General features: G+C 37.4%; 1 protein-coding gene across 1 annotated transcript; it reads right to left on the bottom strand.

Moving 5' to 3' along the window:
• Positions 1-316: 316 nt before the first annotated feature.
• On the bottom strand, positions 317-15,952 carry plb1 (phospholipase B1). The gene is made up of 43 exons (XM_003442936.5): positions 15,674-15,952; positions 14,871-14,914; positions 14,696-14,759; positions 14,428-14,491; positions 14,231-14,265; positions 13,465-13,531; positions 13,328-13,376; positions 12,590-12,655; positions 12,435-12,500; positions 12,296-12,351; positions 12,120-12,177; positions 11,913-12,020; positions 11,760-11,801; positions 11,329-11,397; positions 11,113-11,190; positions 10,944-11,004; positions 10,793-10,851; positions 10,148-10,221; positions 10,023-10,066; positions 9,634-9,742; positions 9,476-9,527; positions 8,584-8,664; positions 8,038-8,103; positions 7,858-7,958; positions 7,691-7,772; positions 5,675-5,779; positions 5,464-5,559; positions 5,277-5,348; positions 5,100-5,177; positions 4,916-4,976; positions 4,777-4,835; positions 4,098-4,165; positions 3,961-4,004; positions 3,721-3,820; positions 3,569-3,620; positions 3,360-3,440; positions 2,534-2,599; positions 2,290-2,384; positions 1,886-1,967; positions 1,675-1,779; positions 1,431-1,526; positions 1,246-1,320; positions 317-1,156 (listed from the first exon to the last, which is right to left on the bottom strand). The coding sequence occupies exons 1-43, from the start codon at positions 15,732-15,734 to the stop codon at positions 899-901; spliced, it is 3,249 nt and encodes a 1,082-aa protein (XP_003442984.2). The 5' UTR covers positions 15,735-15,952; the 3' UTR covers positions 317-898.
• Positions 15,953-16,469: the final 517 nt, after the last annotated feature.

The following is a 16,469-nucleotide window of genomic DNA, read 5'->3' as shown; positions in this document are numbered from 1 at the left end:
TTATATACATCCACCATCTACTATAGCTATACAAAAATATTAATGAAATTACAATTGTTTAAATAGGAATTGGGATGAAATCTAAAAACGTACAAAAGGTATGAAAGGTACAGTAGCATGTAAGCAGCCACCCCTGTATAGACCTGCTACATTATTACTGATTCAAAAAACAAACAAAGTGAAGGTTACGTCAGGTTTCATATAGTAAACTGATCTGGTTTGTAATTATGTCTGCAATGTGTCAAAATAAATATGTATGTAAGTGGCGTAAAGTATAGTATTTCAGCTTGAGCTGAATGAAGGGGGAAACCGCAGAAAATGTTTCTCAATGCTTGAGTAAATGTACTTTTCACCCTGTCACAAGTTTGTTACATAATCAACAGAAGCTGTCGGCATATTTCATCACTCTAAAGAGATCATAAACCATTCCTGTGTATATTTTATCAGCAGGCTCGGCCTTTGGAGGTAATAATCAACCTAACCAACGGGAGCATGAGTAGTTTGTGTATTTTGCAGTGCTTTTTCTGCACAAACAGGTGTATTAAGCTGGGTCAGGATTGAGCATTCACACTACAGTACACTGTTTCATGAATTATTGCCAATTAACCCTCCATCTCCCACCACCCACACCATACAATCCCACTTGTATTTGTATCAAAATGAAAACACATTACAAGTATACACAAAATTACCACAGAAACATAATTTAGTGTTTATTTTACTGCATATATTTATATATACATAGATAGATATATGTATTTAAGTTACAATATTAATTTATCAAAGCAAACAGGATCATATATAACACTGTATAGTTTTGAAAAACAGCCTCATTGTCAATGTTTGTGTAGCTGTTTATTTTTCCCCCTAAATAGTCCCATGAAAAAACATAACACATTTAAAATTCTGTGCCCTTCATCTGCCCCGAAGTCATCATCTTCTTCTTGTTCTTCCTGGCTTTGTAGGAGAAGAAGAGCCCGGTGACAGCCGAACCAATCAGAAGGCCAACAACAGCCAGCACAGCAGCGAGCCATGCTTGCACAGTGTTAGGGCACTTTGGATTGCCCGAGGGTTGTGGTGTGATGCCAGTTATGGGTGGTGTGGCTGTGACTGTAGGATCCACGCTGTTTATCTTTGTGAAGATGTAAGGATGTTCCTGGAACACATCAAGAGGATGTCAAAGTTCAATTCCACAAACCTGTAAGACAGCTCCAATAAGAAGTGCTTCTGCAGCTGATTCCTTACCTCAGTAGGACACTTGATTCTATCTCTGCCATTTGAAAAGGCGTTATACGTCTGTTTTTCCCCCACTGGTTCCATCTAGAGATAAAACCACAAATGCATCTCTGTTCAGCATAAATTGCAGGGAGATGTTGTAATTATAAAGGCAAATACAGTTATCCTTTTACTACCCGCATTAAAAGACTCACCATGTTATTCCACAGAGCTACAGCCATGTCAGCATGTCCCCGTTCACTGAAGTGGAAACAGTCCTGGGAGAAGTATGTGACATCAGGTTGGCCTTCCTGCAGGAGGGAAAACACACAATCATCCCTGTTTGTGGGTAAAATGCATCCTGAGGACTGACAGACATGTTACTGTCCGCAAACTAAATGTTTATATATAAATACATGTAGAGCGTAGTGGAGGGTGATGGGCACACGGAAGACTTACAGCACTGAAAGGTAAGATGGTGCTTTTAAAAAAAGGCTGGAGAACCACAGCAAAATCCTCTTTGTTGTCATAGCGACCTCCATGCAACAGTTTTTCGGTTTCAGTCTGGCAGAAACAGATGGCTGATGTTATTAAGGTAATGTAACAATCCTGATACATCAACACTTGTTCAGAATCAAACATTTTACTATCATGGCTCAAGTCTGCTAACCTGGTATTCCCGATTGATTCGTTTTGCTTCTGCCAGCTCTGGTGAATCCTCTCCTGGGTCCAAGAAGCATCGGCAGACAAACCTGGGGATACACAGGGAAAAATCACTGATTTGTTATTTGTTCTGGGATAAGGCAGTTGTTTCATACAATACAAATTATATCTGATATCCAAGTTTTTCTCAATAGACAGTGCAATGAAGAGGAGAGGATCTAGAGGAAAGGGCCTCAGGTCAGAGAACCTCGGCTGTTGTATTTAGCCTTACAGCATATAGTCGCTTGCTCAATCTATCACCTAGACCTGATGTCTTATGACAGATTCCCTAGATATAGACGAGAAGTGATTTAGACTGCCTTGTAATCAATGGTCTTATTCATGAAAAGCTGATTAGATTGATGAACATACTGTTGCACTAAAGTGCACCCTAGGGTGTTCTTATTGATCTTGCGAAGACCTTCAATTTCCAGGATCCCCAGCACGTTCACAATCGTCCTGGGAACCTACAATTAAAAAAAAAAACATAGAAGATTGGAGCTAAAAAACTGGATGAACCCAAATAATTTTTTTGTTCAGAATCTCTTAAAAGTTTTTTCACTTATGATCTTACTATATAATATTAGTCTTTTTACATCAATAAAAATAGTCTCACCTCATTGTATAGCATGTCCAAGCTTGTCATCATATGATAGCTGTAGTTCTTAGGTGAGTATGCGGCCTGTAGTTTGGACAGATACAATCAATAAGGCTACTTATTAACACATGAACTTAGTTCAGCCATGACTTTTTTTTTTTTAACTCTTTTTTGTAGCCAGCAGCATAATTAAGGCAGATACGAGGGGAATATGGCCAAGTTTGAATCCACCAAGAGAGAGCCATGCAACATGTAAGAGTGCACTAGCAACAACTAACCCTAAGCTGTCACTATAGTCTCAGAGCTCATCTTAAATTGATGCTGCACTTTGATATTCTGCTTCAAAGCACAAACATTAAAAGAGAGACTACCCTGACAGCGGAGCGTGAGGGGCGTAATGGGGAAGGGGGTAAATGAGAAAGGGAAAAAGAAAGCAGGAGCGAGCAAGACAGAGACAGGATGAAGACGGTTGACTTCTGTGTTGTTTATGCCTCTTAGAGAACAAGGCCTGTCACTGTGTTCTGTGTGCTTGTTCAATGCAGACATAGGCCGGGGTAGAGGAGGGAGGGGGTGATCTGTGTTGCAGGGCTAAAGTGACAGAATGTGCTTATTGAAAACAAACCATGTCTGCTCTCATCCCTCTCTGACACAATAAAACAATAAAGGGGGGGTTGCTCACAAGGCTTAATTATTCTGCTCCAGTGCTTAGTTCCATTTGGGGAGTAATGATATCTCGAGACAGCGCTCCACGACACCACTGAATGTTTAAGCACTACACTTGCAGAGGGAAATCATTTTTCCCCTTAAAAGTGTCCTTCAAACCAAATTTCTTAAAGCAACTTACCCGATCGTTGCAGTACTGACACAGGTCATTCCCTCCGATGAAGAGGGTCACAAGCTTCCAGTCGTTCTCAAAGTCCACGGCCTATTTTGATTGGTGGTGACAGATTCAGAGAGACAGATTTAATTACATGTGTTTTTCTCGCAGAAAACGTGGCAAGGCTTGAGACAAGGCTACATTAAAAATCACTTGGTAATGCATGTTAAACTCACTGGGTTCTTTTTCATGTCATCAATAAGGCGTCTGACCTGTGCCGGGATTTGTCTGCATGGAATTGCATATAATTAGCCCATGCAATGCTTCCAAGATAGCATAGTGATACACCTGTTTATATATCTGATAACACGTCAACGTCAGAACTCACGCTATTTTAGCGCCTGATACGGCCACATTGAAACCAGCCTCCTGTGTTCCTGTCCCCTTTGACATTCCTTTGACATCAGGATTAAACTTCTTAAGAATATCTAAAGTATAAATAAAAAAATAAAAAAAGTTAGGGTACAGAGTTTACTCAGTTAAAGACAAAATACAGTTTTTTGTCAGACTATTTCTGCCATCTAGTGGTGCTTATGTGCATTACAGTTCAAGGAGGTTTCTGACTTACTGGGTAATGTTGTGACAGTCTCAAGAGTATCATCACCTCCGATGCTATTAAAAAAAATAGGCAAACAAAGAATGTATGTTTACAATGCAACGTTTATAGTTTATAATGTCTTATAAAGTCTTGTTTTGGTCTCTCACCTCCACGACACTCCTCTGTACTCAGTACCTAGCTCCGCCAGACTTTGTGATTTAGCACCAAAGGCGGCCTACATTTGGGAAAAAGTCATTTTACAGCTGAATCATTAACAGACTTCCCCCCGTTTCAACCTCTGTCTCATTAAGTTGATATTACTATCTCTGTTTATACATTAACTGATTTATAGGTACCTAGAAATGGTGTGATGTGTAACACTATTATTACCATTATAAATTATTACTGATTAATCTACCCGCTGTGGGTCTCAGAGACCAAAAAATGTGCCAGTGAGTATTTTTCAGCACTAAAGAACTTGAAAACAAAGAAAATCCCTCCTTAAGACAGTAGCTCTGTCACATTTGTCTATTAGTGATGACATTTATGAAATATTATAGTATTAATGGGTTGTTCTGGTATTCAATTTTTATTGTACAAGCAAGTACATTTGATTTATTTAGAAACTTTGAAATAAATTAGATTTGCAATAACTGAGAACAAACAGATAAGAAAAAACAAGACACATAAACTCAGGCAGATAACTGCATAGCTGCCAAATAGTTGACTAAGGCTGTGAGAGGCAAATGAAGGATTTGGATGAAAAACAGTAAGCGGACAATTTTTGGAGTTATTTAGAGGATTTATTCAGTTATGACAAAATGCCAGTCACGCTCTTGAGCTTACCGTTAAAGAGTCTCCTAGAGCAGCCACTACCTTGATGTCTGCTGGTCGCACCTTGTGAGCTATTAAAAAAAGTCAACATGAGTATATTTGACATGTAATCATTGTATTTCAGAACTGAATTATAACACAGGATGAGCACCTGAAGTGGGCACAGAGTTGGACGGTGCTGTGTTTGAACAGGAGAAGTCACTCCCCCAGTTCTGTAATAAGATAAAGATATATTTCAAAAATAAGACTCAATCATTTTCCATTGTGCATAATGTAAATAATAACTGTTTGCCACAAGTTTTTGGGGAGTATGAAACACCTAAATAATAACCTACTGAGACTGGAGCAGAAGTGGGTGGAGGGCCTGGAAAGGTGTAGTTGCTATTAACAGCCGTCCTAATGAATGGGACTGTCTGTATTTGCAAAGAAAAATGGAAATTAAAAAAAGCTAATGAAAGCATAAAAGTAATAAAATAATAATGCAGAATGTCGAGATTGAGATTCATTTTTACCTCAGAGGGACAAATCAAATCAGCGACATCTGTGAAGTTTTGTGTAGAAGTCTTTTTGCCCACTGGCTCAAGCTAAAAGAGCATGAAAGTCAGTTATTTAGTATCAGAGAAGTTAAATAACAAAACAAAACAAAAAACCCCACATGGGGCAAAATATTGATGTCATAATGGCCGTAGAAAATCCTACCATATTGTTCCACAGACCACGGGCCATGTGTGTGTGAGCTTTCTGGCTGAGATGAAAACAGTCAGGTGCAAAGTAAGAGCGATCCGGCCGGCCGTCCTTTTATAAAGAAGCCAAAGAAAGGAAGGCATTTTTTTTTTTCAAGTTAAACAAATTCCTAAATGAAAACAAAAATATTGTAAAAGTGTGGTGTTTCACATTTGTAAGCCATTACCTCTAACTTGGGAAGAGAAAGCCCTCTAAGGAAGGGCTGCAGTATCACAGTGAAGTTATCATGCGTGTCATACCGCCCAGAGTCAACGAGCTGTTGCATGCCAACCTGAGAGGACAGACAGTCATAACATGACCTCACAAGAATAAAAAGCAAATAAAGTTTTTGACTTTGCAGTGACAATTATATTCAGTAGACAATGACATAATACACATGACTGTACTGCACAGCACAGCTCAAATCACATCATCAAGTTTGCAGATGACACAACAGTGGTGGGGTCTCATCACCAACAACGATGAGTCTGAATACAGAGAGGAAGTACAACACCTGGTGGACTGGTGCCAGAATAACAACCTGTCTCTATATGTTCAGAAGACTAAAGAGGTGGCTGTTAACTTCAGGAAGAGCTCAATGGCCCACACCCCACTGCACATCAACGGATCTGCTGTTGAGATGGTCAACAGTGTGAAGTTCCTGGGTGTGCACATATCAGCTGACCTCTCCTGGAACCTGAACACCACCACCATCATGAAGAAAGCCCAACAACGTTTTCACTTTCTTAGGAAACTGAAGAAGGCCAGTCTCCTCCTATCCTCACATCATTTTACCCGGGAACCATTAAGAGCGTCCTCTGCTGCTACATCACTATCTGGTACGGGAACTGCACCCTCGCTGAAAAGCAGTCTCTGCAGTGAGGACAGCAGAGAGGATCATTGGAGGCCCTCTCGCATCCATCTCCCAACTCTATGACAGACACATCATCCGACGTGCGAACAGCATAGCGAAGGACACTTTCCACCCCTCACATGCACTGTTCTCCCTCCTTCCACCTGGCAGACGGTTTCGCAGTATTAAAACCGTAACGACCAGACACTGCAAGAGCTTTTCCCCCAAGCAGTCAGAGCCCTCAACTCACTACCACAAAACGACTGACATACACATACACCTTTACAAACACCTTACAATACTCATCAAAAGACTCAAAAACAACAAAACTTCCACAAATCCACTACAAACTGGACCTGGGAACAACATGCTTATTTGCACACTCAGTCACATAATTCTGAACACACATCTAAATTATATTATATTTGCACATTTTGCATTTTGCACGTCTTTGTCATGTCTCGACAATAACTTGAAACTAGTATTCAATACCTACTGCACATTCCACTTTGTATTATCTCAGTCCTGTCTTTGTTTATCGTACAGTTAATATTGTATAGTTACCATTATAGTATTGTATAGAATTGTATGGCTAGTAATTAGTACCTTTTTATCCCTTAATTTTACCGAAACTTAGCATGTTATTTATTTGTAATTCCTAGTTTTATATCTCTTGGAGATACATCCTTTATATATTTATAAATGCATCATGGGGGGCTTAGGGTGAAACAGCATTTCGGTACACTGTATACTGTGTATACTACTCTATTGACAATAAAGCTCTTGAATCTTGAATCTGAATAATATCGCCATCTTTAGCCTTTAAAAAGTCCACTTATTTGGTGTAGCAAGCTTTTAAACCTCATGCTGCGTGCAGGATAAATTCATTATGACCTCATGAAATTGTTTAAAATACACAGGTGTCTTTAATCTTTAGTCATAATTATTCAGTTACTATTACAATACAGTTATGAAACCAAAGAAACAAAGAATCTGTTATTATAATTGAAATCTACTTTCATTCCTTAATAGACTGACTGTAGAATCAGTCTATTTATGCCCTTGAAAATGCTGCTGTCAGTTAAGTAAGCTTGAGAATTGTGTAATGCACATAAGAAAGCACAGGTTCATGAGAGAATTGTAATTATTTAGTTTATTTATTTTCTTTCTGTATTCATCTCTTATTTTATTACTTTACTCTTAGAGCCATTATTGTAAGCAGTTGAGGAGTAAATTTTGTTTTTTTTCTTCAATTTTTAAAAATTGTACCATGACAAATAAAGGAACCCTGAACCTTGACATGTGAAAATTATGGAAAATCATTCTTTTTAACTTCTCTCTCTTTCGCACCTGGTAGCCTTTGTTGTAGGTCTCAAGCATCTCGAGTTCAGCTGATCCGTCTTTAGGACTCAGGACACAGGAGCAAAACATACTGGAACATAAATGGACAGGGTGTCAATTAGTGGTTTACGATTTTTGGTCAAACTGTTTGTCCGACGCAACAAAATATTGCTTACTTTGCAAGCCAAGTTGGACACCCCACAGTCGGATCACTGTGCAGATCACGCAGCTGTTTGACGCTAAACAGCTCTACCAGATTGACAACAGCACGAGGCACCTGGAAAGATTTCGACATTGAAAACATGCAGGGATACTGAATGGCTGTGGCAGCAAGGTGCAAGAAGATGAGAACGTACTTCACTGTGGAGTATGTCTAGACCTTCACTGATCCGATGGACCACATTCCTGGGTGAGTAATAATTCTGTAGGGGGGAAACAAAATCTCTATTACAAAAGATCCCAAGCATGAATGTGAAAAACAGATATTTGGTAAATTATTGAATTAGTTATTACACTGAAACTAATTAAACTATCTTGATTATAATTTGAATGTTGAATATTTTCTTCTAGCTTCACAAATGCAGGAATTGGCTATGATTACTTGGCTTTAATGATTATTTTGGACTGTTACTCAAGTAAAGCAAGCAATTTTTGAGGTTTTTGTCTCTGAAAGATTCTTATGATAATGAGGATAATTTTAAGTTGTCATTAAAATAATAAAATATTTTGGATGACCAACATGAAAAATATCTCTAAATTTGATTTCCACCAAAAATGGACAGCTTTTGTTCTTCTAATTCAGCAGTTTATGGCAGTTCAATGGTATGAAACCGCCTGATTATAATGGCAAAGTAAGTAAGTACAATATATAAAACAACAAAGACAATATGTGGAGCGCTTACAGTGTTGGTGCAGTAGTCGCATATGTCATTTCCACCAATGAACATGGTGATAACTTTCCAGTCATTGTTGAAATCGATACGCTGGAGGACATAAGAGGTAAAGTTCTGTGTTTAATTTGTTCATTATTAACATAAGGCTGTGACAAAGTACACATGACACTGTGTCTGAATGTACACCCACCGGCCACTCTATTAGGTACACCTCTTCAACTACTTGTTGCCAGTTAGGCTGGTATGAGTATTTCAGAAGCTGCTGATCTACAGGGATTTTTACACACATCCACTACTAGAGTTAACAAAGAATGGTCCAATGAAGAGAAAATATGCCGTGGTGATGCCAGAGATCAGAGGATAATGGCCGGACTGCTTTGAGATGATAGAAAAGAAAGAGGAGCTATATCCACTTGTTACAACAAAGGTCTGCAGAAGAACATCTCTGAATATACAACAAATCAAATCTTGAAGCAAAAAGTTCTACAGCAACGTCAAAAGATCTCACAAAGTGCCACTCTTGTCAGCTAAGAACAGGAAACGAATGCTAATACTTTATGAAAACATGGATCCATTCTGCCTGGTATCGACAGTCTTGGCTTCTGGTGGTGTAATAGCTTGTGAGACATTTTCTTGGGTCGGTTTGTGCTCCAATCCAATAAACCATCTTTGTGATGTGGTCGAGCAAGAGATCATGGCTCATGGATGTAAACCAGACAACTCATGATGCTGTCAATATGGAGCAAAATCTCTGAGGAATGTTTCCAGCATCTTGTTGAATTTATGCCACAAAGAAATAAGGCAGCTCTGTCGGGAAAAGGAGGTCCAACCCTGTACTAGGAAGGTGTACCTAATAAAGTGTCCGGTATGCATATTTCTCCTGCAGTTATTGCTGACTTACCGAATCGCTTTTCATTATGTCCGCTAGGATGCGCGCCTGTCCTGCCATGTCACTAGAAATAGCAACAAATGTTATCTTTAAAACTTGCTGATTAATTTTTTTCATATAGCATGCTGCAAATCCCGCTAAGGTTAAAAGTAAGTACAAATGTGACTTACTCGCTCTTTGCTCCTGGAACAGCCTGATTGAGAAAGGCTTTAGCATTGTTCACTCCACCTATTCCTGTAGAGAATCCAGTCAGGGAGGGGTTAAACCCCCTCAGGATGTCTGAAAAAAAAATGATTAGAAGTAAAAAAAAACTCAAACTCTTATATTGTAATTTAGTCATTGTGACAGAATTTAGATTTCTTAAGTATACAAAAGTGCCCTTTCATTTTAGCAACCAAACTCATTTTGTTGATTCAGGTCATTAGATTGCATAAAAGATAGGCCTGTTCAAGCCTATATCCTTTAGTGATGGTGATGAGAACCACAATTTAGTTTAATAAATGAAATACAACTACCATTTTTTTAACTTCAAAAACATGCGTGAAAGAGAGAGACATACTGGCCAGAGTTGTCACAGTGGTTATGTTTTCGTCACCACCAATGCTGAAAGTTGCAGAAATTTAGTTAGTTTTATAAAGTAACTCTTCCAAAATGTAAACAAATTTGTATTTTAACTTGTCTTACCACCATGACAGTCCTCTGTACTCATTAAGCAGTGCCAACAAGTTATCTGATTTTGCACCTACACCATTGGCTGCCTGCAGGAAACATCAGATGCAAGACAATAAAAAGCCGAGCTAATAAAACCCAAAGGAATAAATTGGTTGGTCCTGCAAGCTACTATGCCATAGGTGTTAAACATATGGCTCCTGGGCCAGAACTGGCCTGCTTTGCATCCTGTTTCACCCACTAAATGTATAAAGATTGCAGAGAAGTCATTAATAACTGCAAGTTTTCAAGAAAACCCAAGGTGATTACAAAAAATTGTAAAACTATGACAGTAAAAAAGTTCAAAACATAAAATAATAAAATACTTTTATGATTGTTTACTTCTAAAATATTCTTTTTATGAAGGTTTTATGCCTTTGTAGATCTAGTGGGTCTGTATATTGAAGTGCAAATGAGAGATAGAGTTAATTATTTTTCTTAAGAATCGGACTGCTCATCACATACCTTTGAAATTATTTGTTTATTAAATTTCAACATTTTTGAAAATTCTTAGTATTATCATTATTATCGTTACCAGTAGTAGTAGCAGTAGTAGTATTGATTTTACTGTTTGGACCCTCATTAGATGAAATTGAGCTGTAGGAGAAGGGAAACACTCACTGTCAGAGAGTCACCAAGCGCTGCCACCACCTTGATGTCTCCAGGTTTGAGCTCATTAACTGTACAGTGGAAAGAACATTGTGACTGAGCATGGTTGGACTGAGAAACATTTCCCTCAGTGTATTAGTGGAATTTAAAAATCATTTCTCACCTGATGTGGGTACGGTATTAGACGGGCTACGGTCTGTGCAAGGTATCTCGGTACCCATCTCCTAAAAAAAATACACTCAGGTCAGTTTATCTACAGATTTAGATTCTTTTCTTTACTTTCTTTCTTTCTTTCTTTTTTTTTTTTTTTTTTTTACATATCTGACTCTTACTTGAACTGCTGCTTTGTTATAAACTTCCACCACTGTTTCAGGAGGGGAATTAATCTGCGTACGCAGGAAAGGATGCTCCTGGGATGAGAAGAGAAAATTCACAGTTTTAACAGTTTAACATTGAATTTTCTATCTTAAAAAGTCTGCTCTATGAGATGAAAGCATTAACACATTAACACTTCAAAGGCAATTTTTCAATAGACTGTAGTGGCTCACCTCGTTAGGGCAAGGAAAAGTTATGGCATTTCTGTCTGTAACCTTGGGCTCACTTGTCAGTGGCTGAAGCTGGAGAAGAAAAGATCAATGAGTGGTTAAGATTTGGGGTTATATGTGCAGCTATTTTGCATCCAGCAGCCTACAAAGTGCAATCTACTCATCTGTGCATTCAGAGTGAACAACTTTGAGGGGAATCATCCTGTAGATAATCCCATGAAGTAAATCTTTAAATCTCTTGTCAGGCATATTAACACTTTAATCAGTGCTTAATCTGATACCTGTTATTTCTGGCCTCATTTTAAATTGGAGGGATGGTTTTAATGTCAGAATAAAATGAATTTCTAGAAGTCTGCTGCTCTTTCACACTGCCTATTTTATATATATATATATGTACATTTTCCTTTTCGCATCTGTGTGGTTTAAGAACTTACCAGGTTTGTCCAGAGTTGAATAGTCAACTGGTCAAGGCTAGACTGTGTGGAAGCATATTACATATGCAAGGTACACATTAGTCAGCAATATTTCATGAGTTGTTAATAAAGGAAAGATTATGCAACGTAAGTGATAGGAACAATGTTACTTACGGAGTCTGATTGGGGCTCAAGGATAGCTGGGGCTGAATGCAACATAACAGTGAAGTCTGCACCGTTGTTGTTCCACTTTGGATTTTTGAAGACATGGCTCAGAGTATCCTGAAAACAAATCCCAAATAAAATGGTTAATTAGGCAGGAAAATATGTCAGAGAGACAAAAGGATGCACAGAAAAAGCATTTATTTACAAGTAGTTTACCTGCAGTGCTTTCAGGAGAGTTGCTTTATGTAGGCGTTTGGCGTTACACTCACACGTGCTACAAAATGAAAAACAATCCTATAACTGTACATTTATAACATAGAACAAACTTAAAACATGTTTTACATGAGTTTTTAACATGTTGCGTTTGGTAGATTTTTATGGGAAACACTCACTTATCTTGCTGATGATATCCACTCCAGGTGACCACATGAACTAAAGTACGATGCAGCTGTAAGCATACACCCAGAGTGTTATATTTAATTGCCATTCTATACGTTCATGGAAAAACTGAATCCAAAAAAAGGACCATACCCGTTTCTGCAGTATCTGCAGAGCTGCTTCCACTTCCTGCACCGCAGCCTTAATATCTTCTTCAACCTGAAGAACAAAGAAATGGCAACATTTTGTGTTTTTTCCTTTTCATCACATTCAGCACCAAAAATAAAGCCTTAAACAAGAGATCTTACATGTGACGAACAGGCACATATGAAATCTGCGGGCACAAACAGCAGCACAAGCTTCCAGTCTTCCACCTGAAAGGACATGCAGTATAATGTAAGAGTGTCTAAGTTATTTGTTTTTCATGCATACTTTGTTAGATTTGATTTTCTCGGATAACACAGTGTACCTCAGTTGAATGCTTGCGGTTTATGAACTTAACCTGTCATTGTTCACATGTCTACCCAGAGAAAACATAACAGTTTCCATCAATGTCACGTTGACTTTCTGTTTCTGTTTGATGCTTTTGTTCATTCCTCTCTGGTTGTGCTTCATAGGATTTTATATATGTATGATTGACTTTTACTTATGTGTTAAAATGTCTTAAATTAAAGTGGCCTCGTTTATCAATACGTTTTTATGCCTGTGAAGCTCTTTGAACCTCTGTATGTGATATTGGCTATAAAAATAAAATTTAAAATTAATTAACAACTGTGGCATTTCACCACCAGAGACATTCCTGAATAACCTTGACTCGGGTGATTTAAATTAATAAGTGACTATGGAAGTACCCAAGCACACCATGTTTCCTTGTTGAGATATCAATCTGAGATTGAGGTTTTAATGAAAGTATCCTGTCATCTATTTCATATGTATTTATGTGTATGCCATTGCATTTATAGTGGATAAGCTCATTCACTGTAAAGGTCACAGAAACATTCATATGTTTAAAATGCATAAATTAATATGATAGGGGTTAAATCTACCTGATGTGAAAGGGAGAGTGAAAGGTCCTCGGCTTCTTCCAGTAAACTCCTGCAAACACAGAAACTGTCATGTAAAGAACCCTGCAGCAGCCTTCTTAAACAGTATTTATATGTATAATGGACATAATGTGTTTTACCTGGACTGCGATGAGGTCTGAGCTGATTGTTGAGCAATCACCTTGGGGTTAAACATGGACAGCAACTCTATTCAAACCACAAAGACATTACAGTGAAGACTGTGGTAGGCGTTAAGAAACAATAATAATGTACAGACAGTGTGCATTATGACATAGATGATAAATGACGGTAAAAAGAAAGAAAGCTTTCATTTATGTTGCTAGGCCACTTTCATGTGAAATCAGGGTCACTAACCGATGTTTATGGCCCCTATCTTATCCTTACAGATAAAGAAAATGAAAAACAGAAAACTATATGTTTATTAACCCTGACCTTGAACTGAACTATTAACTGTAAATGGTTTTCAATACATAATCACAAAGGCCCTAATGATTTGATAAGCAGTTTTTAAAAAAAGCTTTAATCCACTTGAAGTTGGCAGTGAAAGCTGAAATGATAAAGCAGGTTTATAGTGGTTCACTAAAACAAGATTAATGTTCAAGTTCTATGCCTGATAACATAATAGGAGATTTTAATAATATAATAATAATTAGTTGGAAAATTATTAACTTTGAAAACATGAAACATAAGATCAATCATTAAGTAAAGAAGTATTTTGGGAAAATAGTTTTGTGATTACAAATACTACATGTAAAAGTAATTTCAAAGGTTAACAGTTGATAACCAATGTGATTATTTATATTAGATTGCATTGTACATTTTTAATTTTATGCATCCGTCTCTTAATATTTGAAAATAGTAAAACTGGCTGTAAATGAGACTTACCGGCTAGTCTACTGATAATGCTGGAGGCTTCATCCCTAAAGATGAAGACATACACATTGTATAAGACGGTGGTTGTGTTCAGTTAGGTTTACTTTTAAAGCAGCAGTACATGCTGACCCATTCAGTGTTCATTCTTCAGTATTACTTACATAGATTTGTGCATTGTTTTTTCTTTGTTTGTTTGTTTTGCAATATACCTGTTTGAATCTGGTATTCCCAAGGCATAAACAGTGGCGATATCAGTAGGTGTCAGAGCATGAACTGGTGTTGGAAAAGCAAGGAAATGAAATGTCAGCAATCTCATAATGCAACACTAGAAAATATATTTAAAAGCAGACCTATCATAGAAGGATGAAGGTAGTGACTAAGCGCCTTCAGGCAACTGTTGTTGTGATTTGATGCTATAGAAATAAAATTGAATTTTAACTCTCTGCAGTCACTGATTATGTCTGCAGGGAGCATTACCTGAAGAAGATGGAGACAAGTGCGGTGGTAATGGTGAGCAAAGTATGGACATGTACGTTTCCGTCTGAATCACACAAAAAAGAATATACATTAGTACATTACAAGAGCAATATACAGATGATAGTATAAAATATGAATGTGCAGACAAAAAGGTGTGATAACTGGCAAAAAGTACCTCTTCTGTTTTTACTTTTGTCTGGTCGCCACCTGCAACACCATCTAGATGGGACGTAAGTCAAAATTAACACTTTTGAATTTCTAAAATACAGAAATTAAACCAACCCCATGAAATTAATCAGTAGACGTTAGGCAGTTTATAAAAGTTGTAGGTTAAAATCTTACATTAAAAAGAGCTAATTAGGTTAAAAAATATTAGCAAGTAACAATAAAAAAGTTGCATTTTCCTTATTTTCATTTTGTAAAACTCTTGGAGATTTTTGTGAATAATCAACTGAATTAATGTTTGCGCACTCCAAATGTAAGCCAGGTGGAGAGATGACTGACTGGCAAAAGAAGAAATCATTATATATATATTTTTTTTATTTTATTTTACTGTCTTTAAAACAGAAAGATAAATTATTAGCTTTGCTGGGATATACTCTCTCTGAGTGCCCTCATAGATGCTTCTCAGATTTTAAACCTGCACCATAACAAGACTTCTGTGTAATTTATTACATTTGCATTTTCAGCCCAAAGTTATTTAACATTTATATCTAACATTTTATGCAACGTGTATAAAGGGCACATCAGCAAACATGAGATAATTCTAGTATAAAACACAGCTTAAATACAAGGCACTCTGGAAAAGAAAGAATGCTGTCAAACTGGTCAAATTAGGTAAATCATGCATCAGCCAGCAGTGACCACTCAGTCACAAGATCACTCTGATTTCAGCTCATGCTGTGCCTTCTTGCCCTTAAAATTTGTAATATCGAATAATTGAGTACAATAAACTAGTCCAACCTGTTCAGTATTTACCTGAAAATGTCATGCAGGATCCAACAAGGATAGCCACAATCAGGAGCGCAGATCGAGCCATGATGTGGTTAGAGTGTTTTCCACACTGGGGGGATTTGTGCAGTTCTTCCTCTTTTACCTTTGAGACTCAGAAAACGAAACTCTCACTCGCTGTAAAAGTGTAACATATTAATAAAGAGTCTGGGTAAGAGAGTAAAGTTTTAAAGGGCAAAGAAGGGAGCCAGAGAGGAAACCCTGTCAAACAGAAAAGAAAAGAGTCCTCCCTGCTATTTTTGTCCTTTACACATCTGCTTTTATTCTCTTTTATAACCCCTTCTTATCAGTTTATCAGAATAACAATCGATCATATCCCTTCTCTATCTCTACAGCTATAATTGTGCTGTGTCACCAATTTGGACACATAAATCAAAGGACCATGAAATGAGTATCAGTTTTTGGACTTCTAAGTCAAAGATTAAATACCTTTATGTAACAATGACTGTCATATTAGTCATATTAGTGAATCAAGTGAATGAATAAAATCCATATCTCATGATTTTAGGTAATTTGTGTGTGATTTGCTTATTTTAAACCAAATGGCTATTCTGATGATAAAATATGATCATTATCTTTTCCATTATGTTATGGAAGGGGTTTGTGGACACAATGGCACACCGTGATGATCACATTAGTGATTCACAGTAAAACTCACGTGGGTGTAAAGACACAAACAACTAAGAAAATTATTTGCAGGCTTATAGTTTTCTAGCTTTCAGGGATGATTTCTGTGTATTTTCAATATGCTGCCCTGCAATTT

This window comes from Oreochromis niloticus, linkage group LG19 (genome assembly GCF_001858045.2).
Source record: "Oreochromis niloticus isolate F11D_XX linkage group LG19, O_niloticus_UMD_NMBU, whole genome shotgun sequence".
In the NCBI taxonomy this organism is placed as follows: Eukaryota; Metazoa; Chordata; class Actinopteri; order Cichliformes; family Cichlidae; genus Oreochromis; species Oreochromis niloticus.
Note: the sequence above shows the minus strand (reverse complement) of the source record. Positions and strands in the feature narration are given on the sequence as shown.